Source organism: Nesoenas mayeri (assembly GCF_963082525.1).
Source record: "Nesoenas mayeri genome assembly, chromosome: 5".
Classification (NCBI taxonomy): Eukaryota; Metazoa; Chordata; class Aves; order Columbiformes; family Columbidae; genus Nesoenas; species Nesoenas mayeri.
Window position 1 is genome coordinate 40309983 of NC_137548.1, and position 27951 is coordinate 40337933.

General features: G+C 40.5%; 1 protein-coding gene across 1 annotated transcript; it reads left to right on the forward strand.

The window, feature by feature from the left end:
* Positions 1-547: 547 nt before the first annotated feature.
* Positions 548-26793, forward strand: LOC308040876 (cytosolic phospholipase A2 epsilon-like; the record flags this gene model as incomplete). Its single annotated transcript, XM_080345256.1, has 20 exons — positions 548-574; positions 2312-2384; positions 10819-10955; positions 11293-11424; positions 12664-12704; positions 13674-13716; positions 14308-14371; positions 15676-15836; positions 16166-16258; positions 16896-16933; positions 17613-17769; positions 18255-18391; positions 18951-19173; positions 20352-20466; positions 21106-21243; positions 21931-22038; positions 23183-23374; positions 23853-24019; positions 25507-25690; positions 26555-26793. The coding sequence occupies 20 exons, from the start codon at positions 548-550 to the stop codon at positions 26791-26793; spliced, it is 2469 nt and encodes an 822-aa protein (XP_080201382.1).
* Positions 26794-27951: the final 1158 nt, after the last annotated feature.

A 27951-nucleotide genomic window follows, 5' to 3' on the forward strand; every position in this document is an offset into this window, starting at 1 on the left:
ATGCAATAAAACACTACAGAAGTCTTTTCTACGCACAACCATTTGTTTGGATGTCCTTGGCCAAAAAAGTCCTCGTTGCACACTCCTGGGCAGCCAGATGGACCCTGACTGGCTCCAGCCACCTCCACACAAGCGGCTGCAGTTCGGCAGCCCTCTCGTGTGCAAAAGCACGGTGGCCTCCTCAAGAAGTGATGGGGATGCTCTGCACCCATAACTGTGAAGGGAAAATCTTGTTCAGGTCTTGGTGTCCCTCTAACTACAGCTGCAAAGACCATCGTTCTGCAGTGCCAGAGCCTGGGTGTCTGCACCGCAGTGTAGGTGTGCAGCACACACTTATCTCCGGGCAGTAGGGAGGAGGAGAAAGAGGAGGAGGAGTTGGGGATTGCTCAAGTGGTGGTGGCAGGGTGAGGCGGTGCTGAGTCAGGTACTAACACACCTGCCTGCCTGCTCCCGGCAGCTTAAAGCACGAGAAGCTGCCTGGCCAAGACTCTTCTGTACCCATCTGCTGCCGCCTTTTGCACCTGGCTCCAACGCGGAATAGACCACGATGGGGCTGTTCTACAGTAAGATCCAGGTAACAAATGGAAAGAGGAGGGTCTGAGATGAACTGAGCTGGCATTCCCTTGGTGGCAGAGGGGACAGGCTGTGGAGGTGGTGTTCCACATCCTGTATGTTCAACTCTGAGGCTTCTTCTTCAGCACCAAGGCTGACAGGAAAAAGAGGCTTCTGCCTGGGTTTTGTGCCTGCTTTGTGTTTTGGCCTTCAGGAATGGAAGGACTTTAATGCTGCAGTATTTTGACTATTTTGAAAATCCCCCATTGAAAAACAAACAACAAACAAACACCCCCCAAACAAAACAAAAACCCAAACCAACACAACAAAATAAAAGAGAACTTTTTGTACACTGCTGATGTCCTTCATTTCCATCCAGCTGGGCTACACAAAACAATTCACTGAAGGAAAAATAAGGAGGTATCACTAATGTTAATGAGTACATGGGGAAAACCAGGAAACTAACATTATGCGAGGTGTTAAATATAGGTCTCTTAAAAATTATGGGAGGTTTTGGGCATATGAGAATGAACGGTGAGAAATTGTTACATACTGATTTATGTATTTGCTGCAGTGATATTCCCTGCTTCATAGGTAGTGTGCATGAACTGCCTCTTATCTTTGTTTGTTGCATCACTACATAGATTTGCTCTTTCTTTTTTTCCCCTCTGGATTTTTTTGTTTGTTTGTTGTTTTAAGTTTTGGTGTGGGCTTTTTTTCTTTTTTTGTGGGTTTGTTTGTTTGTTTGTGGTTTTCTTGTTGTTGTTGTGGTTTTGTGTTTGTTTGCCTTTTTTTTTTCTTTAGATTTTTAGTTGGCTTTGGTGTTTGCGGTTTTGTTCGTTTGTTTTTACATTCAGAGTATTAAATGTGCAGATTTCTCTTCTTTTATTACTTTAAAAAAGACAATTATATAGGGAGCAAAGTACTTCAACTCGCACGCTTTTGATTAAGTACCATGTTTGTCTGATCCTTGCTTAGGATGAGAGAGAATGACAAAATGAAACCAGTCTCCTGGCAGGTTTGTTAAATGTCTTTTGATAACCACTTGGGTTTATGTGGTTTCCCAAAATTTCCATTGATACTTTCCTTTGACTTTTGCTTAAAGGAATATTGGATGAGCTGATTTATTCAGAAATAAATAATTACAGAGTTGTTGCTTTTACTCCCCTCTTCTGAGAAGTTTGGGATAGGTCTTTGGAAGGCACTTTTCAGGTCCTCATTTTCTAAGAGCCAGCACTGCTCTATGTCAAACGTAACAACGGACTTAGATAGCTATAAACCAGCTGATGAGCAACATCATTACACCATGATGTTGCTACTAATTCCTGCCCTGCTAGATTGTCTGCAGTTCGTTGTGAAATATAGTGGATATATATGACATCCTTTGAATTTGCACAGCCCAAGATGTGTGTCAGCTGTATTAATAACACAGCAGGGCTCACTATCATACATTTTCCTGTGACTGGGTTGTAAGAGTGAGACACCTCAAGTTGAGGGTTACCACAGGTTTCCTCAGAATGGAAAAAGGAGGACATCAGAGGTTTGATCTGTGATTGAGTGTACATTTTGGGTGTCTGGCCACACCCAGCTGCAAACCTTCTGGGAAGAGAGAGAAGACAATGCATAAAGAAGAACCTCAGTTCAGAAATATTTTGAATGGTTGGAATTGAAACACTGAATTGAATGCTAACTCTTCTTCTGTACTTCTGTTCTTTCCCTCTGCATGCTCATCCCACGCATTTTGTATGCTGTACAACAGACAGAACCCTCTCCATGCAACTTGCTCACTGTAAAAGTCATACGGATGAAAAACGCCAGGAAAGCAGACTTGTGTGAGTATCTTTGCTATACCCCCGGAGCATCCATGTGCTTGTAAAACTACTTGGAACATAAACAAGTGTACAAACACTACAGAGTATTTACAAAAGGAAAGTGATAAAACATGTACGACTGTTGTAAGCTCAAGATGAGGTAGCATAGAAGATATTATTTATTCTTATATCTTTGCCAGTGTAATACTAAACTCCAGCCACCAGTTGTAGCTCAGAAGATGTTTGCACAGAATGCCTAAAATGCTTCACATCTGAATCTGCAAAGACAGGGTTTTTTTATTAATGGGGAAGACTGAATTAAGAAGTTTAGATGGGTCATTTCTTTCTGTGGTTCCTTCTTGCAGTAATGTCCACCCTGTGCATCCCTGGGCCTATTACAGAATATTTTATGTGAGCTCAGGTCTGCATACGTGACATCTCTCATGGCCTGCCAAATTTGATTCAGCCATGGGAAAAGCCATGTTTCAATATTTATTTGAGATCTCACACTGTGTCGAGGGTTTTGATTACAGAGTGACAATAAAACCCTGGCAGATGTATTGTTAACCCCCTATCCCCCCCCTTCATGCTTCAGCCCCTCTCTCTCCCCTTTCCCACTAAGGACAGGTGATGGGGAGGGAAAGAAGGACAGAGAGAAGAGTTGGGAAAATTAAAAATGTTTTACTAATGCTACTGATAAGAATCGAGAAAATAATACAAAATATACAAAACCAATCTTGAAAGTCCCAGCAACTGCAGAGCCAGCACCCGGAGTCCTGCATTGGACTCTGCAGCCAACCGGAGCTGGATTCAGTCTGTCAGTAGGCGTCAGTTTGCAGGGACGACTAGCAAGGTCCTCTCCTAATGTCGGCCATAAGGAAAAAGGGACGAGATCCTCGTGATCTCTGACTTTTATATGAAGTATTCACATTGCCCCTCTTGCAAGATGTGCATCAATTCATTATCAATAACCTCTCATTCCATTGCTTTGTTTGCCAAAACATGTATCTGTTTTTCCAAACAATGCAGCTAATATAAAAGCTTTAGCTGACAGGAAAACTCACTAAAAGAAAAACTTGTTTTTTAACAAAACCAGGACACATTGTTAGCTTTTTCTATTCTTGATCATTTTTTCAAAATCCCCAGAAATGACAGTTAAGTAAGTAGAAGTTTATTAATGCTTCATAAATATCTGAACTGCAAAGCCCTAGGAAAAAAAAGGTGTGAGTGAAAATCATCTCCAACCTGAGGAGGTCTCTTGCATTTATTTATTTATACAAATAAGAAGGTCTGAATACAGGAAGATTCTATAGGAACCAGACCAAGGTAAATTTGTTCAGTTAAAATTATGCAAGACAAAAACACTTCTTTGGGCCTTTCAAAAGTGTTTTGCTTTGAGTTCTGCTAGAACTTCTCCAGAGATGAAAGGTATCTGAGGGAGAGTTTCTCACTCCAATCTTTATTGAAGGAAAAGTAAGAGGCTTTGTTGTTGCTGAATGGAAGAAGTGTCTGAATGAACCTTCCCACTGAACTACTTCTAAAGTGCAGAAACAAGATCTGAAGCTTGGTTATAGGCTGGAGAAAAATCTCTTGCTACAGCTAAAACCTATTTGAAGATCCAAATGTGTGCTCTGAACTGAAAGGTGTGGAAAAGTACAGCCCTTTGTTATCTCCCCATATAATCATGTTCTATTAAAACATCTCTGTGATAATGAGCTTACCAAACTTCCTCTCCACCTTTTTCTCATCTAGATCAATGCTTTTCATTTTTTTCTGAAACTATTTTTATTCTGAAGGAAATTTCCTATGTTTTGATGCTGTCCTTTCCAATACTAGAAAATTTATAGGGCAACTGTCAGGAACTGGAATGCTCAGGCATTTCTGCTTTCCAGTCCAAGACATGTCCCACCAGCCCATAAAGCTGCTTAAAGGAGCAGTTTGAATGACAAGGGGGCTTTAGGAGTGTGGCACAGGGTTTGGAGCAGCAGGAAAGCCACAGCATGGACTTTCCAGGCTGAGGCTGTTCTGCCTGACACTGTGAAGCATGTACTGGATGTTGCCTGCAAAACAGAATGATAGACACTCACCACCAACTTTGCCAAGATATTGTCTATTTGAACTGGTATTTTAGTCAAAATATTGAGGGGAAAAAAATTGCACAAACAAAACAAAAGCATTACTTGCAAAATACTTCGCTTGTTGTGTACTTCCATCATATACTAAAAGAAAATCATACCGGCCGCAGCACTGCCTTGCTTATGTTTAGTTGTTGAATCTTGTTTTGATATACAGCTGCTTAATTCTAAGAACATTTGATTTTGCTGACCATAAATTTTGTCAGTTGAATTTATCAGAAATATATGCTTTTGAACCATTTCAGGATCTATTATAGATTTGCCTGCAGCCAGACTTGCAGAAATCACACATTACAATAACATGTTTGTTATAATATAAAATAAACCTATATTTCAAATGTTTTAATAAATTAATTTAACCTCTGGTTGAACTCACTGGCAATGTAAGAGCTAGTGAAAACTTCATGTTGTTAACTGTATGTGACTTTCACTGAGAAGCAGCAAAATGGGAGGCTTAGGGTATAAAATGTACCACTTGTAGAAAACTTTGTTTGTTTGTGTGTAAAACTGGGGGAGTTGTTTCAGTCATCTTTACAGTTCCCCAGACATCAGCTTGACATAGCCTTAGGAAACCCAAAGTATGTGGATCTCCATCACCAGCAATAAAGAATTCTTCACAGTACCATTTTCCTAACACTAATTTTTTTCCTCATTCTTCTTCTTCCAAACTCTGTTTTTATCCCTTTCATTTTCCTACAAACTTTTATAGAAAAAATTGGCAAGTGTCACTTACTTCTCAGGCATCTTATAGATTTTTATCATTTAAAATCAGCTCCTTCTACCTTATGCCAATTGTGCCCATCCTTTTGTTTCTGAAGTGAATCCCATTCTGTTATTTTCTTCTCTCAAATCCTTCTTGCACTAAGTTTCTGTAGAGTTTTTGGATCACTTTGTCTAATACTCATCTAGTGTTTAGATGGCACCACAAGTTAACTTCATTATTGGTCTATCTGCTCCATTTTCCAGGTAATGGAGATGGGAAAATGAATCCATAACAATAGACTCTCAAAACCTCACTAAAATCTCCCATGGAACAGAAACTACAAGACCTTTAACGAAAGTTCAGTGCATAAGATTGTGTTCTTACCTAAGACAATTTCAGTTGCTTCATTCTGCTTTTTAAACCCTGAATCTTTTTAATGCACCCTTGTGCTATTCTGTCTCCTCTTGCCACTGACCCATCCACTAATTTCTATTTGTGTATTGATGCATAGCTGATATCATTGACAACACCTTTGAATTTAGTGCCTTGTTTGTGTTCCACACATTCCCCCTTCCCACTGAGCACACCCACGTCCCCATCAGGCTCACTGGGGTTCTTTATATTCCAGGACCTGTGAACACTTGCCAGTTCCCAGGTTTGGGTGTGTGACCCATCTGCATCCTGACCCCTTAACAGGCTGAGATTTGGATGAGCACCAGTCCAACCCACCATTAAAAACAGGGCTTTCTCTGCAGAGAACTTCAAATTTCAAGTTCAGGCCCTCACAGTCCTTGGGCAACCACCATAGCTCCAGAACAAACAGAAGGACATGTCTTTTCACAGCATGTGGTTCAGCTTGGGAACTCCCCACGGCAGGAGATCACAGATGATAGAAGTTTATGTGGGTTCCAGGTGGAGACAGGAAAAGTTCATAGAAGAAAAATCCAGTTAAAGTTTTCTTAAGAAGTCTCTGAATCTTAAATTGTGAGGGCTGAGAGAGCATTTTATGGTGTTTGCCCTCTTATACTCTTCCTTAGACACTCAGCACAGAATGCAGGGCATATTCTCCTCTGGCACTGATGTACATTCCTAAGAAGGCCAAAGATGCTTTCTCTCCAACAACAACAACAAAAGACAAAGAGGATAAAGAAAAAGATACTTCAAGGAAACAAAATCATGAAATCACTAGCAAATGAAAAAGAAAACTAAACAGTGTTAAGTATTAAACAAAAAGGTAAAAATAGGCAATTGGGTGGGGACACTGAGCTGAGCAATTTTAAGCCATCATTCCCTGCTTCCCAAACACCACCCATGGGCCCCAGGCTAAATGGATCTTGACTAATGTAGAGTTAAAGATAATCTTCAGCATTTTCTTAGTAAGAAAATTATATTTTTTTAAACTTTTGTGGATTTTTTTTTTTAATTAGGCTTGTTAATTTTGGAAACTTCCAAATTTTATATAAGACATATTATTTTGGGTACAATATTTTATAAAATTATTTAATATGTTTTACATTTTTGTCAACAACCACATTTTATGACATTTCAGTAGCAGTTCTGCCATATATGAGGTCAACTCATAGAAAGGCCGTTGAGATCCTGTAAAGAAATATAACCAGTGAAACAAGTTTTTGTCTGAGGAACTAGGGTCCAATGGGATACTTATTGCAGGAACCCATGGACTTCCTCCAGTATTTTGTTCTTCCACTTTTATTGTTTCATTGTTATTTATTACTTACATAATCATTTAAGCAGTTGCAATTATGTACCAACAGCCTATTGTTCTAGGTGCTGCTTGAAATCTCATTATAAAACAAGAGGATGTAGGCTGATATAGCCTGACAAGGGAGAAAACAGGGGAAAAAAATGTAAGGTTATTTAGCAACAACTCAACAAAGGGATGTTTATAAGGAGGTATGTAATTAAGACTAGTGATAATGTTTTAGGAATACTTGTAGGGTGCTCCACCCTATGTCAAGGCCAAAGTGGGAGAAAGCGTGAAAGCTTTTTACTGAAGTTTAGCTATTACAAGATTTTGGTTGATAGGTCCCTGGAGGCAGGAACTGATCTCCCAGGACTAAATGAATTCTGATAGTTTGACTGTGAAGGTCCTTCAGAATGAAGATGTTTACTTTCATGGAATTAACCCACATTCTTATTTAAAAAGGAATATTAAAAGTTGATCTAAATTATCTAATGTTCTGCACCCCAGAAAAAAGCAATGCCTGCCTGTCCACCCAGCCTCAGCCAGATCTCTGCTCAGCTCCACAGTGTGGGAGGAAGAAGAAAAATGCTTTTCTCTTCTGCTGGTGATGGTTTATAAATTGTGACATGGATGGGTCTAAGTGAGGGGAGACATGATCAAGGAGATGATCTGGGCAAACAGTGTTTGAGACCACATTCTTGGCTCAGATTCCTTCAGCACAATGAGAAAAACCATATCCTAATAATCATGAAAATATCTAACCCCTAGAAATAGCCTCAATGTGAGCACTTACAGGCAGTTCAAGAGCAGGAGGATGCCTCTGCCCAAGTTACCTGCAGGATGGAGGCTGAGTCTGTTAGCGTCAAAAAAGGAGGTAGAATTAAAATTAAAAATTTTGGATTTAGCCCTGTTTGAATTCGAGCTGTTTATGAAACGAGTGAGATTTTAGCTTGATCCAGAACAGCTGGTGTCCTGCTCTTGTCTGGGATGCAGTGTGGTGCTGGAGCTATGGTATGTATTTCTGAGCATGCGTCATGTCGCTGCAATGCTTTCTTAAGGTAACGAACAATTAAGATCCAGTTCTGCTGCTATCCTGGAAGATAATTAGAAACTTAGTGTAATAACTGGCTGAAGAGACCATGCTGTCATAAACACCTGTTGCCACACCTGCTTTTGGCAGGATATTGCCCCACAGTGATACCACGGCTGCCACCCTAAGCACATTTGATGGCTGCTCACGTGTTGTGGTCCACGGGAGGGACACAACAGGTTGCTGCTGTGAAGCTCTGCTGCGTGTACTACGTGTGAGTGTAATTGCCATAGTTAGGTGGTGGTTAGGTTTACATGCCAGGGTAATGGTGATTTCCTTACATCTGGCTGGCAATGGGAGCCTTTTACGTACACATGACGAGGCACTTGGTACAAGGCAATGGAATATTGTGTCATGACTGACTGGTGTGGGCACAGGATGCGCTGTGGAATTCCAGTTCTCACATCTGCTTGCGCCTGGAGCTTGTTGGGCAGAACATGGGCCTGAGGCACCTGAGATGTGTAAAAAAGGTTCCTGCATGTTGTAAGTGCCTCTTTTATAATACCCGGAAAATACTTCATGAAGAAGAGGCAATTAGATTTCAGAGGACAGCTGTGAAGTACCAAAGTCATCACCAAACACGTTTTGCAGATGGGGAGAGGGAAGCATGCACATTTAGTGGCAGTGTCAGAAGTTCGTCAGAGAAAGTCAGAGATCTGAAAAGTCAGAGCTCTGCTGTCTGACAAGTACTTGTTTCTTAAAGATGTATGATACAGTGCAGTAGTAGACAGTGGTCACTTGCAGGAAACAAAAAAAAGGCTAACTTTCAAAGTAATATTCTGTTCTTTGCAACAGGCTTAGTCAGAGCATGTAATGCTATTTGGGAAATGACAACAAAATATACTTTGGATTTCTCAAAAATCTATGGACTTGAGGCCTGATCCTTCTTCTAGTGGAGATTAGTGCTGACAGGAGTCTGTGCTAACATCAGTCTGGAATTCCCGAGAGCCAAAAAGGATTTTCATTGTGGACATTTCCTGTGTGCACACAAAAGTTTGGGAGTGATTAGGACTGTTGGAAACTCAGGTGATTTCTATGTGTTTTGATTTTTTTTGTTTGTCTGTAAGAATTTTTATATCTTTGTGTACACCACAAGCACCTTCACCAGGCAAAGTTGCCTTTTTTTTTTTTTTTTTTCTTTTTTTTTTTTTTTTTTGTGGGTTGTTGTTGCTTTTTTGGTCAGAGTTACTCAATCAAAGATGACCTAAGCCTTAGGGGGGTCAGGAGAAGAATAGGCTAGCTTTGTTAATTCTTCAGTTACACATAGAATGTGATAAATGGCTGAGTCAATTATTCTGTGTTTCCCAAAGTCAAGTCTACCAGTAACACTAAGTAGGACGAGACTAAGTTTAGTCAGATGAAGGTGTGTCTGCTATGCAATGGCAAGAATGCTTGAGTAGGTGGCATTACAGATAGAGGAAATATAATGCTAATGACGGGATTGGCATCTATGGGCAATACTCCCCCATGCTATCTTTGGCAATTGTGTGGGTTGCTGTCCTTCACAGATCATGTTCTGTAAGGTGATCATCCCTGACTTTTGAGTGTGGGTGCACAGGATTGTTAATCTCATGATTCACATTTTCCTTTCATTTCTTAATAACTATGACAGAAATGTACTTGCATGCAAATTATTCTGACCTCAGAATGAAAGTGCTTGTTGATGATATAACCACTACAGCCTTCTGCTAACCACTATTTAATACTGAACCTTTGGTCCAGAACATCCCTCACCTGTGATGGAGCTCAGGTGGGAAGCCAAACTTTACAACTGGCATCTTCACCTGGGAAAGGAAGACAAAAATACTAAAGCTGCCCTCCCTACATCTGGAAATATTAAAATCCATAGTTGAACTTTATGACCTGAACACACCTCTAATTGGAACAGCAAAGACAAAGCAATGCAATTTTGTACCAAGCATCCTGTGCTGGGAAATGCAGACAAGCTTTCTCCTGCCCATAAAGTGTTTCAAATACCCTTATCTGCCTCTGGCTGAGGCTCAGAGTTGAAAATTCCTCTTTTTTTTTTTTTTTTTTTTTTTTTTAAAATCTCTGTTGTTGAACTCTATGATGCATGTGTTTTCCCTTCTTTACCTTTCTGAAAGGGAAGAAGGCGGGCTGAGATCAAGTGTCTTGGTGGAAGACCTGCCTTCTGTGACAGCAATGGGGCTTCAGGGGATACTTCAGTGAAATGAGCTCCTGTCACAACTGTGTTGGCAGCCACATGTGCTAGAGAACATAAAGGATGCTCCAAAAAGTAGGCAAGATGGAACTTACAGCCAGAACTACCACAGAAACACTAAGGCATGTCCATGCCTACCTGTGGAAGTCCAGTATGTAGAAAGTGGGCTCTGTCTGTCCAGCAGCCTCTGCTGGCTACAGCTGTTAATGTTATCTGCTCTGTGTTCCTGACAGGCAGCTGAACCATCAACAGTGCCCAGCCCTGTGAGGCTCTTGTGTATGTGCATGCCCCTGTGAATGCAGATGGCTCATCAATGTTAAACCTTTGAAGTCTGATATATATAGATAGTCCGACTATGTATCTCTTTGAGAAAGAATGCAATGTAACTGCATATTTTGAATGTTTATTGATTTTCCAGCAATTAAGGAGTTCTCAATAAGAGCAAACTGCCAGGCTTTCACAAAGAGTAAAGCAAGCTGGCTGTCTAGCACTGGCTTGGTGGCACATTAGCTAGCATCCTGGTCTGCGTTCTGCATATTGTCCTGTGTACATAGCACAAAAACTCATATAGTGCAATGCCTTACAGGGTACTAGATGTGTTTCCTTGATCCATTGCTTTCATGCTTTCCCTCTCCAACAGTAAGCCAGTCGGACTGCTATGTGAGCCTGAGCCTCCCAACAGCTTCAGTGCAGCATTTCCGAACCAAAACGGTCAAGAACAGCAAGAACCCGACATGGAACGAAACCTTCCACTTCACAATTCAGAGCCAGGTTAAGGTAGGAAGGGCGTCTGTGCCCAACAGGTATTCTTACCAGATATCAAACCTACTGTATAGCCCTTCCACAGTGCAGGTCTCTCTGAATCCCCTTATGAAGTGTTGACACTCTCTTGCTGTAGTTATTTACCTTGCAATGGTTGGATAAGAATGTATCCTCCTGAACAGTCAATTACCTGTAGAGTGCAACAGCAAAATTTCTATTTTACTGTTACCTTTACTTGTATTCTTGGAAGTCTTTCACAAACTCCTTTAGCTAAAATGAAATATATGTGGCATTTTACGTTTGTTAAACCTTACACAATTTTTTTCTCCTTTTTTTTTTTTTGTTATTTCAGAACATTCTGGAGCTGAAAGTTTGTGATGAGGACAACATAACTGAAGATGACCATCTCCTCACTGTATTCTTTGATGTCTCCAAAATCCAGCTTGGAGAAAACATTCGACTGTCTTTCCAGCTGAATCCACAGGTATGGAAAAAATATAAGGACAAAGCTAAGGGGATGTGGTCAGGTGAGAAGGTGGTTATCTCATCTTTCTTCTTGCATGTCCCATATACAAGCCTTTCTTACTGATCATTCGGCCACCTGAGTATGTCCATCTGTTTCAAGGGATGATATCCAGTGTTGCTTCTGTAATTAACACAAAATTCAGATGCTGCTTCTACAGACCAAACTGGCTAGCACTATTGGACTTGCTTGTCTGGTTGCTGTCCTTGATGTCAAAATATTAAGAGCTTAACCCAACAGTTCTGGGCATCCCTTTGCAGTTGGGACTGGTGGTACTGAGCTGTGCATTCTGTTCTGCTAATATAAAAGTATTGATCTGCGGCCATAAGCCGCAAACCCAATTTTCGTAAGTGAGTTTTTCTGCAGGTCTTTCATAAGGTTGAGACAACTTTATACTGAAGTTTTAAGGACAATGTTGAGGCCTAGAAATACTTTACTTCAGTGAGTGCTGAATTGATTTGATACCCGTTTTGGAAAGGGTGGCTCTCTGTGCTGTGTTTTCCCTAGTGCTCACACTGGAGGCTGACAAGATAACAGGAGCTACACCTAAACCTGGGAAGAAGGAAGGAAATCTCAGGGGGAGGGAATTCCAAAAGACAAAGATAAAGATTGTACATGCAATGGGATTATATGTACAGATTCCTCCAAACCAAAGCACACTCTTCAGAACACACTGGACTTTGTATGCCCAAGTGTGCCACCATATTGATGTGCTACCAGGCCCACCTGCACCGACTGTGGGTGAGGGCCGGGAGAGGGGCAGGGTGACCTTGGATGCACCAGAGAAAACCAGCTTCACTCATGCTGAGGATCACTGTGGAATGCTGAGAACTTGTGGTAGAGGAAGGGAAAGGGGAACTGCAGGCAGCCTGTGAAAAGGTGAGGGGTGAACCTATGGCTGCAGAAAGGGGGAGCAAATGCCAAGAGGCCCTGCAGTACGTATCAAGTTTGGCCTGCAAGGTCTGAAGTAGGAGTCTGCTAAAGTAATGGATATGATGTTAGAAGTATGTGACACTGGAAGCATAGCAGATAGGAGATTAAGAAAATCAAACCTGTTGCACGCTCAGAAACAAAAGGTGGACACTGGCTTATAGAGTCCCCTGAAAAGCATAGATTCCTGCAGGGTTCCTGTAGGATTCCTGTAGGATTCTCCTTTACAGGAGAATCAACCTGCAGTGACTGCATTCATTTGTTTCACAGGGAAAAGAGGAGCTGGAGGTTGAATTCACAATGGAGAGCAGGTGAGTAAGGCCAAAAAGGTGATCAGTAGAAATGTAACCCAGCGACAAAATGTTACTGATACAAAACATCAGTTTCCACTCACAGCCCTCTAACATTGACACCTTCTGAATAAAGTAGCGGAGAACTTCGGGTGTTCAGGAAATGCTTGTGTAGGGCATTTAATGGGGAAAGGGTACATGGCAGTGCCTGATGTACGTGCATCAACACCAGGCATCCAGACACATGGGGAAGCGAGCACAGATGCTGGTGGGAGCACAGAGATGTCCCTGATGGCTGCTGCTCACCAGGCTGCAAGGGCATTCTGCACAGGAGGAAGTTTTAAGTTTCAAACCCTTCTTGCTCCTTTCTATGAGATCCCAGATATTTGCTTTATCATCAGGATGTGGGAAGATGGTACTTGGAATTTGTCTTGTGGGAATAGATTTTTTTTTTTTTTAACTGTGTTTCTATGCTGACTGTATAGTTAATGGAGAGAATGGGCATGTAAATCAGCCCTAGTCCTGTTAGTTGATTTTTAAGGTAAATGGTAAAGTTTTTTCCTTTTTTATTATGGCATGTTGGATGAACTCACCAGCTTTTCTACTCTGATCGCCCAGGTTTGAACTGAGCAATACAGCATAATAGTCTAATTGTGTCATTCCTCTGTAAATTTGCTTCACTGTGTCAAAAAACAATCCTGTCTCATACAGTGAGAAACTCCTTAGTCCAGCAGGTCTCCACAGTTTGAAGTTCAGACCCAAGTCCGTGAGAGGCAAATTGGACTGAATGTTCAGCTAGAATTTCTTATGCTGTTTGCCCATGCTGCTTGTCCAAAGAAGGACTTCTAAAGATAAACATAATGAAATAATGATTAAAGAAGAGTTAAAACAAAACAAAACAACAAACAATTGAAAAACCCCAACAGCAATAACAAAACAAAACAAAGTGTGCTGGTTTTGAATTGATTGTTTTCCCTTTTTGTCTTTTAGTCCTGATCCTCCTGAAAACATTGTTACCAATGGAGTATTAGTGGTAATTTTTGTTTCATAATCCCTTCCCTGCCATGTAGCAATGCTTATTGTGAAATTAGTATTAAAGCTACTGGGAATTGCTCCAGATGGTGGTATGAAGGCATCGGCCGAGAGGCAGGCTGAAGCTGGTGCTGGCGTTGGCTTTCCCACATGGTCCCCAGTAGCGACTCACGCTGGGAGAGGCTGCAGCTGCAAAAGCTGTGAGGTGCTGCTATCGCTTGCCTCTGCCCAAACTGAGCTGGACTCAGGTGGACAAAATCCCTCTGTCTGCCCAGGCAGAGCTGGGCTGAGCATCCTGCCCTGCACCCCTTCCCTTGTGACTGGTCCTCCCCCATGTCCTTGCGGGACTGCTTCTCCAGGCAGGAGCGAGCAGATCCTTTCTCTTTCCTGGTCTCTACATGATCTGTTATTTCCCATGTGGAAGCCCAATGCCAACTCCCTGTGCCTGGTAAGGGGGTTATTGACTGAGACCATCTACCCCTGAGGTGCACGCCCTGAGCCCCTGTGCCCCGCATGTGCCTAAAGGACTGGCCAAGGTAGAGCTCTGCCGACAGCAAATGTCTTTTTCTCTTTCCCTGGTTGTCTCTTACAGTCCCGCGAGGTTGCGTGTTTGGATGTGCAGGTGAACGGTGGGAGGCTGAGGAAGGATTCTTCAGGTGAGACTTTATGGAGCCTGACTTATGGAGCAAATCTGGATGCCACTTTAAGGCAAAAGCACCGAGTGTTTTACGCTTGAATGCCTAGGTTTAAAGTTATTTAAGATGTAAGACAAAATCTCATGGATATCAATGGCCTCTAGAGGAGTCTGTAGTTGGTCAAAAATATACTAATTATTACTCAATGCAGCATGATGAGTGTTTGTTTTGGTTTCCCCACAAAATACTTTCCAGTTTTTCAGATGCTTATAACTTTCCAAAATATTTGCACGGGAATTGAAATTTTCTGACGCTTAAATTGGACTAAATGCCTGTTGTTTCTGGATTCAGAGGTATGGAAATGGACAGGATGAGAACTGGTCCTCTTTTATGCATTTTAGGAGTAACAATATGAAAGATGCCACTGGGTGAAAAAGACATTGTTTGCACATTTTAGGCAGTGCATCACTATGGTGTTGAGTCCATACTTGTGGACCTGTGCACATCCTATGCAATTTTTAAAACATCACAATCTGATACCTCCTTATGTCCTCAATGCAGCAAACTGCACATGGATGATCTAGTTGAACTCAGTTGTCACAGCGAAGAAGTTTATTAGTTGGGCCTGAAAATGCTTTCGTAGGATAATTCTTTCGAAGGTTGACTATATACCTTTGAGTGTTTGGATTTACAGCATGTATTTTTGCTTTGAATCTGTGATGATACAATTCCATATAAAAATCATTTTATAATTACTCAGAGAAACATATCTGGGATTTATTACATGAAGGTCAAAGACTACCAGGCATTATTTTTTTACATGTTAGAAATGCTTTCAAACGAAATATGACAGGTTGAAGTAAAGAGAAACATGATAGAGGGACTGTGATTTTACTGGTTCCAAAGAGAACTGTGCTCTGCTCAAAAAAGCAAACAAACAAAAAAGCCTTTTCCCCCAAAGTCTGAAATTTTCAAAATACCTTATTACTATACAAGGATAATATTTTAGTGCCACATACTGTCTTATTGCTGAAGTACTTTGAAAATTTCACATTTTCAGGAAAGAGTGCTTTTTTTCCCAAACAAAGTTATCAGCTGTGAATCATTATCTAATAGATAGAACAGTAATCTCAGGAATAAAAGTATATATGGAAGTGCAGTGGCACTATAGCAACAGCCCCAAAGGGCTCAGATGAGTCTGTTTATTTGTCCTATAATTTGGGTATCCATTGAAGTCATGACTTAAGAAAAACATGTTACATTACTGTTCAAAGAAACAAACCACATTTTTTGAAGAACTTACGTTTGAAACTCCTTTGCTTCAGAGAGAAAGTTTGCCTTAACTGTGGACGGGTCATATGAAGGAACCAGGACGCACACACTGAGCTCCTGCCTCTGCCCGACGTCCCCAGCCAGGTTCCACTACATCAAGTACAACCAGTCAGCATTGACTGTGGCTCTGCCGCGACGGAGGCGGCTCAGCAGGGTATGTGATCTCCACTAGGAGCAAGTGATAGGATGAAGTTGCGCCAGGGGAGGTTGACGTTTGATCTTGGGAACAATTTATTCCCAGAAAGGGTTGGGTTAATGGTTGGACTTGATGATCTTGAGAGTCTCTTCTCACCAAAATGATTCTGTGACACTGTAATGCATAACTGGCTTTTGGCTGTGTATTTCTTTGGTGACCTCTAAGACCTGAGTCCATGTGCAGGTGTGTGTATGCGGGGAATTGGTAAATGTATGTATGTGAGGCAGGGGAAACCTTTTGTTTTCCCCTTTTGTATAATAGCTAACTGTCATTATTGTTTTTTCCAGTCTATATCAAGTCAAAATGAAAGTGATATGAATGAGTCCGTGACTCTAGCTCTGAACTCGCTTCCTATACAAGAGAAAATAACAATAGCAGAGGTGAGAACAAGGCTTTCTTAATAAACATGCATTCAGTTTGGTGGGTGATGAGAGGCTTAGAATTCAGTTAATCAGTTCCTGTCAGACACAACGCATGCTACAGCGCAAGGTGTGAATTACAGTCATTCTGCAAATATGCAATATATAGTATATTTTTTTCTTGTTTCTTTTTTTTTTTTTTTCTTTTCCTGCATGTGGTTCAAAGCATGCTGTTCAACCCTGTTCTGAGTTTAATTTCCTCAGGACATTTCAGTTCATCAACACAGTATGTGAGCTAACAGTAAAGGATATGAAAATTAAGACTTAAATTTGCAAAGGGAAAGCCTGAAGCAGAAGATAAAACAGACAGCATCCATAGGCCTGTGGTTCAGATTTCCAGAAAATGAACGTTAAACGAGGTGTTCAGCTACGAAAAGCCGAGGGGCCTTTAAGCCCATCTGGCTTAGGTGAATGGCTCATTTCTACCCAGAGTGTACTGGAGCTCATTAGACCTCTCATAGCACAGATCATTGCAGGCCAGATCCTGCAGCTGTGCTGCTGACTGCAAAGACAGTGAAACTCAATCCATGGATGGAGTGGGGGAGGAAAGTTCAGGATTAATGACCTGAGCTTACACTGTTTGTATTGCTATTTTCAGGACAGGACAATTGACTTGTACACAAAGGCAAGTGAATGGTAAGTGAATTTCCAGCAAGACCTGATCCTGTAACTGGGAGACATTTGTACCTACACAAAATCCATTTGAAATCAGCAGGGGTCCATGCAGGCTCAGTTGTAAGCAGGGGTGTGTTCATCTTTTGGTTGCAGGCTTTTGTCAGGTTCTTCTTTTTTGGTGATGGAGAATTAAATCATGGGTTCCCTTTCCTCCAAGTTTTCAAGTTGTTAGTGCAGCTCAGTAAGCAGATCTCTATTTGTGTGCACTATTATGCCCACAGATGGAGAGAGCAAACTCCACGAAGAAATAGTATTTTATATTATATGAATAAAATAACACCAAGGCTTGGTAGCTACTTTCCTAGTCAACTGCAGTGCCTGTTGATAGTGATTATCTAGTTACAGGCACATGAGGCATTCAGCACTGAAACCTGAAATATTAACTATATGAGCAAATAAAACTAGAAGTGTAATGTAGAAACCTTGTTACCATACCAGGGCAGTATGTCAGGTTCTGTTCTGCCTTCCCATTTGCATTCTTGTTGGCAGCTACAGCAATTAGCAGAGGCCTGTCTATGGTGTTCCTCTTTCTAATTTAGTACAATATACTGTCTACAAATTGGTCTGTAAACACACACAAGCATAGCTGGATTTGACCATGGAGAACGATAATGTAGTAATATTTGTGCCCTGGTCACAGGACCCAGGGTCTGTTTTACAGGCCAAGAAATCTAGATGCCCGTCTGGGCTTCGAGCTGTGCCCTGACGAACAGAATTTCCTGCAAAACCGGAGGAAGGTGGTTGCTGCTGCACTGAAAGATGTTCTTCATCTGGAGGAAGATCTGCAAGAGCATGAGGTAACAAGGAAAGACACTGCTGGGGTATTTTTCTCCATCTTTTCTCTCAAGCCTGGAGATGGGGAGTGATGTCTCCCGTCTGTACAGATGAGGACTGAGAACCTCTGTCAGCAGGTCCTCCTCCAGGGTGCTGTTTGTAGCCAGGGTGGACTCAGCTGAAGAGCTCCATAGTCTGTCTGGATGAGCAAAGTCTATTTCCACTTGGCTTTCAAGTGACTCATTTGGAGGAACTTCAAACCAAGGAGTTTGGTCCATGTTTCTTAAAAGTCCTTCCTGAAGTGCTGAAGTCTTTTGGTATACCCCACTGGGATGTCCAGCAACTTGTATTATATACAAGTCCTACAGCAACATTGCTTTATCTCTAATCTACATGTTTATTTTACTATTGTCTGAATATTGCTTTTGCATGTTTGTCTTCTTTTGACACAATGTGCCTTAACACCACTTTTTCACCTATGCTTTCTGACGTTTTTTGTGTTGAACAGGTGCCTATAGTGGCTGTGACCACAGCAGGATGTGGGATAAGAGCACTCACTGCCATGTATGGCAGTATTTTGGGTCTTCAAAAGTTGCGTGTTCTGGATTGCATTACATACATCAGTGGCTCATCTGGCACAACATGGTGAGGAGTCATATTGGTACTGTTGTTTGGATACTCTTGTGTTAAACAAAATCCATGCATTATCAAGGGTTTTACATCTCAGCGAGGGTGAAATGGGTCTATTGAGTTACTGCTTCCATCTTTGGTCTGTGAATCTCAGGGTCATCCATGGAAGGCCTGTTGTGCATCATACATTTGGTGTCACTGAAGTAACTTATCCCTAACCAAAAGAGGAGACTTTATAGGAAGCACAAACATCATTAATCCTATGCAAAATTATCCTTTATGGTTATTTACTGTTGAACAGAAACAGCATAGACAGCTGGTATAGCTGCTTGTATTGAATCCAGATAAAGTGATTTTTGACTGATTGCCTTTAGACTAGCATTTCTGCTCAAAGTAAGTTCAAAGAGGAGAGTAACCTCAAGATAAAGCCATAGGTGACCAAAGCACCACAAAGTATATCCTCTGAGTTTCAGAATCACAGAATGCTTGGGGTTGGAAGGGACCTCTGGATATCATCTAGTCCAACCCAGCATCTTCATTTCTTTCTGCTCTCCATCACATTTCCTGCCTGCAGGACCATGACAAAACTGTATGAAGATGCTGATTGGTCACGTAAGGATATTGGAGAAATAATTATCGAAGCTCGGAAGCAAGCAGCCAAGTGCAAGATGGGGTCTTTTTGCTTGAGAAGTCTGAGGAATTATTACAGAGAGCTGAGCCAAAGGACCCAAGCAGGACATAAGACATCTTTTATTGATCTGTGGGGGCTCATGATTGAATCCATGTTAAATGATGGGGTAATGTCTATACATCTTTCTTCTCATAAAGTTGGCAACTTGATCTTCATGACAATTATGAGAAATTAAAATCCTAGGAAGAGAAACCTGGCCAATAACAAGGTACTTGGTATGTGGACAGAACACCACTTATTTGCATTAATGACTTGGAGATATAGTGTATATCTACACTGGAGACTAAAGTGTAGTTGAATGTAACATAAAAATGCTCAGACTAGCTTTAAAGTAATCAGCATACTAATTTACATTGTAGCTGTCCAAGAATTTTTTGAGATTCTTAGGTATTTTTATGGCACCATGCTTTTATGTCTCCACTGCTGCAATATTTACACAAGCTGCAGCCATAACTTGAATGTAATACTATTGTACCCCATATGGAGTTACTGTATTTTGATATGAGAAAGGCTATAGACCCAGAGCTCCTGAGACATCCTTACTTTGGATTTTATCTCTCAGGACCTCTCATTCCTCATTTTGTTGTAATGACAGAAGCAAAACTTCCCATGTAAACTAGCAGACTGGTGCTAGCTGGAGAAAAAGCTATTTTATTTTCAAATCCTGTAAACCTAGTTTATATTTTTTCTGGGTGAAACAGGTAAAACTAAATACTCTTATTTCATACATTTCACGTTGTATTTCTGGCCTCAGTGCTATGTAGCAAAATTTGCTAGAATTTAGTTTGGCTGAAGAACACTCAAAATCCCCATTTCACTCGTAAGATAAGTTGATAGTATTAGACAGCACATTCTTCTGTGGATGTTAAATTTCAATATGGTTTTCAAAAATAATCATGACTAGAAAGGCCATTAACACACTGCCTTGACAAACTCATATGTTTAACAGATGAAGTGTGTGATAACAGCTGAATTACCAAGATCGTCCCAATTTTTTCACTTACATTTAGCAATGCGAAGTTAGAATAGCATGTGAAGCAACTCATTACTGTCATTCTACACTAAATGTAGAACATGGCTTGTTATCTTCACAACAATTATTCTCATTCCCACAATTTTCTTGCTCTCTGTTATTCAAGCACAGGGAAGTAAATTTAGGAGGAAATTCAGAAAAATTATACCCTGTATTCAGACATTATAAGCTGATGTCTTTAAGGAACTCATTATCAGCTGGTATTTTTTTCTTTTTTTTTTTTTCTTTTCTTTTTCTTCTTCCAAATCCAGAAATGCTACCACAGACTTTCTGATCAACGTCGGGCAGTGAACCAGGGTCAGAACCCACTGCCCATCTACCTTGCTCTCAATGTCAAGGATAAATTTGCCACCAAAGATTTTAGAGGTAATGTTTCCATTCTGGAAAAAGACCTATGTTTTTATCCCAGGAGATACACCATGGGGATACTGTAAATAATGATGAATTGTTTTAAATTCTCACTCCAAGCCAGGAGAAGTCCTATGCAGAGATAGAAAGAGTAACTGGGCTGCCACAGGACAGAGAGCAACAATTCAGTATTTTGTAAGATCTCCTGGCATGTCAGTGTGCATGTTCAGACATAAACTTCAGACTCATAACACAACATAGATCTGTGACAATTGTCTCAGAAATGCTATGAAATCTCAAAGAAAGTGATTCAAAGGAGCTTTATGTTCACTTAGTGTATGTCTTTCATGGTTGGCTAAAGGCAATAAAACCAACAGAAGTAAATCTGTGTTCTAATCTACCTTCCATGAGAAATCTTCCCACTTGCTAGATAAAAAGAAAGAGGAAATTCAACTTTTCTCTTCAAACTGCCATTGTTCTTTCACAAATCTGCAGACAGTGTGATTGACAGCTGATTCAGCTATCAGCAGGTTTGCCTCGGGGCGCTTGCTAAGCCAGCTCACACATGAGGGCTGACGTCCGAAAGGTTTATTCCATGTCTGATGACTTTACTGTTTTTAGCAGTGGAGCTGATATTGTTGGTGTGTATTTTGGCAGAGTGGGTGGAATTCACGCCGTATGAGGTGGGCTTCCTGAAGTACGGCGCCTTCATTCGCGCAGAGGATTTTGGCAGTGAGTTCTTCATGGGTCGCCTGATGAAGAAGCTCCCTGAATCCCGGATCTGCTTCATGCAAGGTGACTCATCCATCTGGGGGAGCAACAAGAATTTAATACAAACACTAATGAGTCTGGAAAACAGTCCCCAGCGACCTGTTGTTCAGCAGGTGGCAGCAGAGGGACCGGGTCATCTTACAAATGGTTCCCTTTCTCACCCAGCTAAAATTCAGCATTTCTCCTGAGATTCACTCAACTGTCCAGCTAGCAGAGGTCATGTTATCATTTGGACTAGGATAAAATGTGACTGAAACAGCTTTGCAGGTGCTTTAGAAGCATCACCATTTTGAAAGCTGAAAATCTATGAGACTTTGTGGAAGCTGAAGAAAACGCTGAGAAGAAATAAATAGGGCAAGAAAGGGGGAATCAAGCAAGGACCTGGCTGAAAATAGTTCTCTATCAAAGGAAAGAAAAAAGGAAAATTGGAAAATGAAAATGACAATATGAAATTTCTCTTTAAGTAAAAAAAAAAAAAAAGGTTGTTCCAGGTAAAACTTGGCAGAAGGAAAAAGAATTTGAAATTTCTTGTGAAATAACTTTGTCTTCTAACTCATCTCTACCACTGAAATACATGTCTGGGCTTATGAAAAATTGTGTAGAAATGCAAAAAATTTAGAGAAGAGTGGTGAAAGGAAGAGAAGGCTGTTTTTAAATGAACTTCATTGTGTTTACCTCAGTACTACTTACTATACATTTCCTGCTTCCTAGGAATGTGGAGCAGTATCTTCTCCAAAAACCTCTTGGATGCTTGGCATGCAGCTGACAATTCAGAGGACTTCTGGAACAGGTGGACCCAGAACAAAGTGACTGAAATAGGTAAATCTTAAGCATCCTTTGAAGTGGGGCCTTCTTCTTCCAGGCTCCTCTGATATGGTAGGTGTGCTCACATTTCTTGTGTTTTGAGTTTTTCTGTCAGCCTGGTGCTCTCAGTCTCTGATTATGGGATGCACTGGGAAAATAAAGTTATTTGGTATAAGCAAACTATTGGTTCTTCGTTAAAATAGTGAGAATTTTTAGTAGAATGAAAGACACCATCAGACAGATCTTGATGGATAAGGAAATAAGGATGGATGCATAAGGTGGTCCCTAAAGTGTTGTGTTAAAACACTTGGAAAGAACTTCTGTCAAAGCCTCATGTCAACTATTTGTTATCCAGAGACAAGCCTGAGCACTTCTTTTTCCATTATCTATTTGTCCTGCAGAGTGCATTCGTTCTTCAAAATCTTACTGAATGGAAAGATTTCGTAGAGGTCAAAGGAAGTGAATGGAGTGGAGCTCTGTTACATCAGCTGAGAGGCAGCTCTGTACTAAAAGACCATTTCTTAGAAATGCTCATCAGCATTTTCATGTTAAAATTAAAGAAAATCTGGTGATTTCATGGTGAACAGATGTAGCTCAGGATGCTGTAGACTGTGTTTCTGGGAAAGCAGACAACAAACCCTTATGTTTGTGTTTATATAAATAATTTGGAAGTTTGTGTTGAATTCAGCTGGCCGAACTCAAACCAAATTGAGCAAAAGTAAAAATACTGAATTTAAAAATAAAACATTCACTTTTTTTTCATTTTATAAATAAACTTTGAATTTCAGATTTAACCTACACAGAATCTAAACCCAGTATTCCCTTCAAATATATAAATAAAATTATTTTCCCTGGTTTTGTTTGTTTGGAAAAGTGGATTTAATATGTACCAAACTCATGTTTTTTGATGAGAAAAATAGCCCTTTAGTGAGATAGGGCAAACCAGAGTTTAGAAAACAAAGCCAATTTTATGTTTTGTCAAGAGATTGACTGAAACTCACTGCAGACCACAGGGAAAAATAATGCAATGCTGAGAGCCGTGAACGCCTGGTTACTATTGGTACAGAGGAATCAGTGATCCTTTCTCCTCTTTGTGCCTAGCCTCCTCTCAATCATGGTTATAATTCAATTGTGTGTCATTTATACCATGTACCTCTAGAGGAACAACCAGACTTGCCTGAGAAGCCCCATGAGATGGCTACATGCATGTTCACTCCTACAAGCGGCCTCTCCACGGCTCTCCGGGACATCCTGACGGACCGCCCTGCCGTTTCCAAGTACCACAACTTCCTGAGGGGCTTCCAGATGCACAATGAGTACATCCAGCAGGAGCATTTTGCAAAATGGAAAGGTGTGGACAGCACTCCTGCCTACTCACCTCAGCGGTCATTGGGGCAGTCACAGGGGCTGGGATCTAGCAAAGGACATTTGTACATCCTGAAGAGAACTGAGTGGGTTTTGTGGCTGGTTGTTGGTGCTTGCTGAGAGGAGAAGAGGGAAAACAAAGTAACTCCTCACGTCTTTCACTTCCAGTAACACAACTGTTCATTTTTTGGGTCATTTGGTACTGGAAGTCCTCACTGGGATGAAAATCACTGGGGTGGAGCTTTGTACATATGGGGAACCTACTACAGGTTTGGTACAGTTCATGGGTTTGGAAAGACTAACAAAACATGAGTGGAAATGCTGAAGGGAGCTTAAGGATTGCTGCATGCTATCCTAAAGCAAAGGGAAAATCCTGGATGGGAGGGAAGCTCACTTACATTTTGTTTTCTAACTTGACAGATGCCTTTTTGCAGTTTGCTAATAGCTCTGAGTCTTCTCTCTAGACACTTTACTAGATACCTCTCCTAATGACCTGAGAGTCAACTCAGAGCACCTGGAGTTGGTGGATGCAGCTTTCTTCTTTGAAACCAGTTGCCCACCCCTTATGAGACCAGAGAGAAATGTGGATGTCATCATACACTTAAATTACACCGGTGGATCACAGACCTTGGTGAGAAGTCTCAAAACTGTTTTTGTTTAGTAATGGATTTTACTTTGCTTTCCACAACTTTCAGACAGGATTCTGTAAAACATGAAACTTAGTGGAATTTAGTAACATGGAGTTTCTGAACCTTAGAAGAAGAATGGAAATTCCCAGAGGGAAAATTTCTCTATTTTTCTCCAGCCACTATTGATATAGTCCTAAGTCCTTTACCAGTGAAGTACAGAGTGGCATAGTGAAATTAGGATGATTGAACTGCAACTGCCATTATAATTATGTGTAAGATTTTATAGTACAAATACAGGTGGAAAAACTTTGTGTGTGACTCAGATGCTGCATTTAATCTGTATTTTCCATAAACATATACAATTTTATTTGTCTTTTTATTTTAATATGTGCTTTTCTAACTGCCAAGTACAATCTAGTGGTAAAAAATTTCTTTATTTTTCTCTCTTCTAATAAATACAATTTTTCTGCTTATATAGTGGGCTTGAAGCAGGATATCAAATGCATTTGCTATGTTTTCAGAAATCTCATTTGGTTAAAACAGCTATATAGATTTTGAAAGTGGTATTCACCACATAAAAAGATGGGTTTAGGCTTCCAAATATATACTTGTAATTTTAAATTTGTCCCTGAAGGGCATCACAAAACACACAAGGTTCGCTAGTTAAGGTTCTGTCATTTTCTCAAGTGGAAGATAGTTTAGTGGTACTCTTACACTGTGATGCCATGTGAAAAAAGAAAAAAAAATTGCCTCCGTACTGTAGCTGACAAAGAGCATATGTAATAAGTTGCACTATATTTCTTTCTGTAATCTGAAGTCTTTTCCAACAAACTGAGGTGGTACTTTAGTGTTTTGTTAGATAAATTAACACAGTGGGTCAACACAAATGAATTTCTGATGAATGCTTTCACTGCTGTACTTTCAGACCTGAAATATGTTAGCTTGAAAACTCATATTATTTCTAAACTTAAAGGTATAGAAGTGGATAAGTTGGTCTCAAAATCCTGCTAAAGTCTATTGAGGTCAACTTACAAGTTATACTGCTATATAAAGTTGATACAGTTAGACTGCTATATAAACTGCTACAAATTGACTGTGAATCTTACTGCCTTGGGCTGCAAATTTAGTTTTGTTTAGATCTAAATTTTTATGATTTATTTCTCCTTTAATTAATGATGCTTCATAAAACTCTTTGAACTCCCCTGTTCTTATCCTAAATCATGTTCCCATTTTAGAGATGTGCCTTGATACATATTTAAAACATTTTTACCATCTTGATATTGGGTGTTTTCTTGCAAGACTGTTTTCAAATAGCTCCTTGGGTAACATAAGAAAAGTTCCTTGGGCTGCAGGTGCTCATGTTATTCTCAGATGTCCAGTGCTATGAGTCTACTTTGTGCAACTTGGCATGAATTACTGGGCTTTGGCAGCAGTCTGATCTTGGGTATCTTTTCCATTCCTTACACTGCTGCTGTTGGGCCATGACCAGCCCCTGGAGCAGGCTTGCAGATACTTCTCAGAGCAGGGAATTCCGTTCCCTAGTGTTGGGCTGAAGGATGACGAGCAGAACCTGAAAGAATGCTACATGTTTGGTGGTACAGACACCCCGGGAGCTCCTCTGCTGCTTTATTTCCCGCTAGTGAATGACACCTTCCAAAGATATGCAGCACCTGGTAAGTTAATCGTACCCAGTTAATTTTATTGACCCAATGAATTTTTTTACTCCCTAGGTGTTTTTCCCTTATCCCAAAACAAAAATCCTTTGTTTGCTTGTTTCTACTAGCAAATAAATTGTAAAATGGGCTGATGCAAACTATTTTCAAAATCAAGTGAAATCTTTTGCATAATTTTAGTTTGAGTCTTGGTGCAATTCAGTGAAAGAGGAAACGTGTTGGTGAGGTAGAGGAATGGGAACTAATTTCTTCTTGTGATCTCCAGACATTTACTTCATGGTGTAGAACAAAGCATATTTTTCAGATTATGTATGTTTATGATGTTCAGATGTAGGAGAGAATTACCTGTCCAGTATAGAATGGAGGGCCACTGTGCTTTCTATTTGAGCTGTTTAATGTGTTGGTTGTGTATGCTAGAAAATCGAAGCAACAGTACATAAACTAATACAGTCACAGTGTCCTTTTGGACCAGTATTTGAGATGCAGTCTTTGTTTTCATGATGATTCCCTAGGCTATTAATATCCTGCTTCCTCCTGTCCCATGCTTCTCTTTATTCCTTTTACCATTACTTTACATTCTGCTCAAGAACCTGTAGGGTAAGATGAACACCGGTGACCACATAAAAGGATGTGCCATGAGCTGGCCAGTAGAAGGTGCTGGTTGCAATGGAATGGTGTTTAGTGACACTAATTTTTTTTAATTCCAGTAGGCTTTGTTCAGAAGTAGATTTTTGAGACATCATAGCACTACACTTGTCTTCACAGCAATCACATGTGACCTCTCTACATTATTTTTGACATAGTCTGTTGGAATAATGTAGTTCCCTGGGACTATACAAGCACATTCCTCTTTTCCCTTGACAGGTATTGCACGTAGTGCAGCCGAAATTGAACAGGGCAAGGTTGATATCTCCGGTTTCTGCTCTCCATACTCAACAAGGGAGGTCTCACTGAAAGCAGAAGATTTCAACAAGCTTCTTAAGCTCACTAATTACAATATCATGAACAACGAGAACATGATCCTTCAGGCCTTGCGCATGGCTGTGGCACGGAAGAAACAAGCTCTGAGCCAGCCAGTAGCACAAGCACAGTGCTCTACCTGAACAGAATTTTCCTCTCTTTAAGTATTTATCACGACAACACGGAATTATATGTCAAATGCAATAGCTACTTCACTGTTCTCGGCAGGTGCCATCTCTTTCTAAATAAGTAACTTTCTTAAAAAATGAAAACTTGAAGTATTTGTTTCAAAGCCGCATGGTTTGGTTTACCAAGCAGTAGTAGCTGCTTTTTGATCAGGAGTTTTCATATCAAACATAGCAGTCTATGTTGTTAACACCATCTCACTGTGATGCTCAAGAGGTAAAGACTCAACTGTGTGTGACAGGGAAATAGTTTTATCTCTTTCTCTGCAACCTATGATTGTCTTGGTGACTAGTTGCTAGTATTTTTTCACCTGCAAAATAATCTGGCATTTCATTGGACCTCTTCACACACAGAAGGTGGTAACCATGCAGTATCAATTTTAATCATTTTATTTGATTTTGATAACTTTAATTAAATGGTGTTCTGCCTTTTCAGCATTTGGTTTTCCAGGTGCTTTTTTTTTTGTGAACTGTCATGAAATATATATATCTTATGAAGAATGTTTAATTTTTCAAATTTGTGTTGGATGACAGATGCATGGATGGTGGTGTTTTAGGTCTTTGATGACATCTGTTCTTATATATTAAATCAAACTTAAGAATTTGTTTTGAAGCACCATGGCCATTTCCTCTCACAATCAACTGTGTTCTGTCCCTGATTACATGCATGTGCTGCAGTTGCCTCCCTAAAACGCAATTTTGCTTCAGCTTCATCTGGAGCTTGTTCAATGTAGTGAACTGAAATATTATTGAAACAGCATGTGGGGGGGTGGACTGCATGTTGGATGGTAATTGCATACACAGAATCACACTGGAGAAATGGAGTAAGATACCAATCTTCTGCATCACAGTTGTTAAGCAACCATAAAGTGTAAAATGCAGCTGCTAGGTATGCCAGTACAAATAAAAATTATATGATTGCCACAGTCTATCTGGTTATTTGACAAGTACATTGAAGTGAAGTGGGTGAGGGTGGAAAGCTTGTTTATACACACATAGCACAAAAATACAACAGCTCTCAAACACCAGTGCGGTTGCCAAAGAACAGAAGAAGAAATGCCCATCCTGGGAATGCTTTAAATGGTGTGTACACAGATCTGATAAAGGACCTGATGA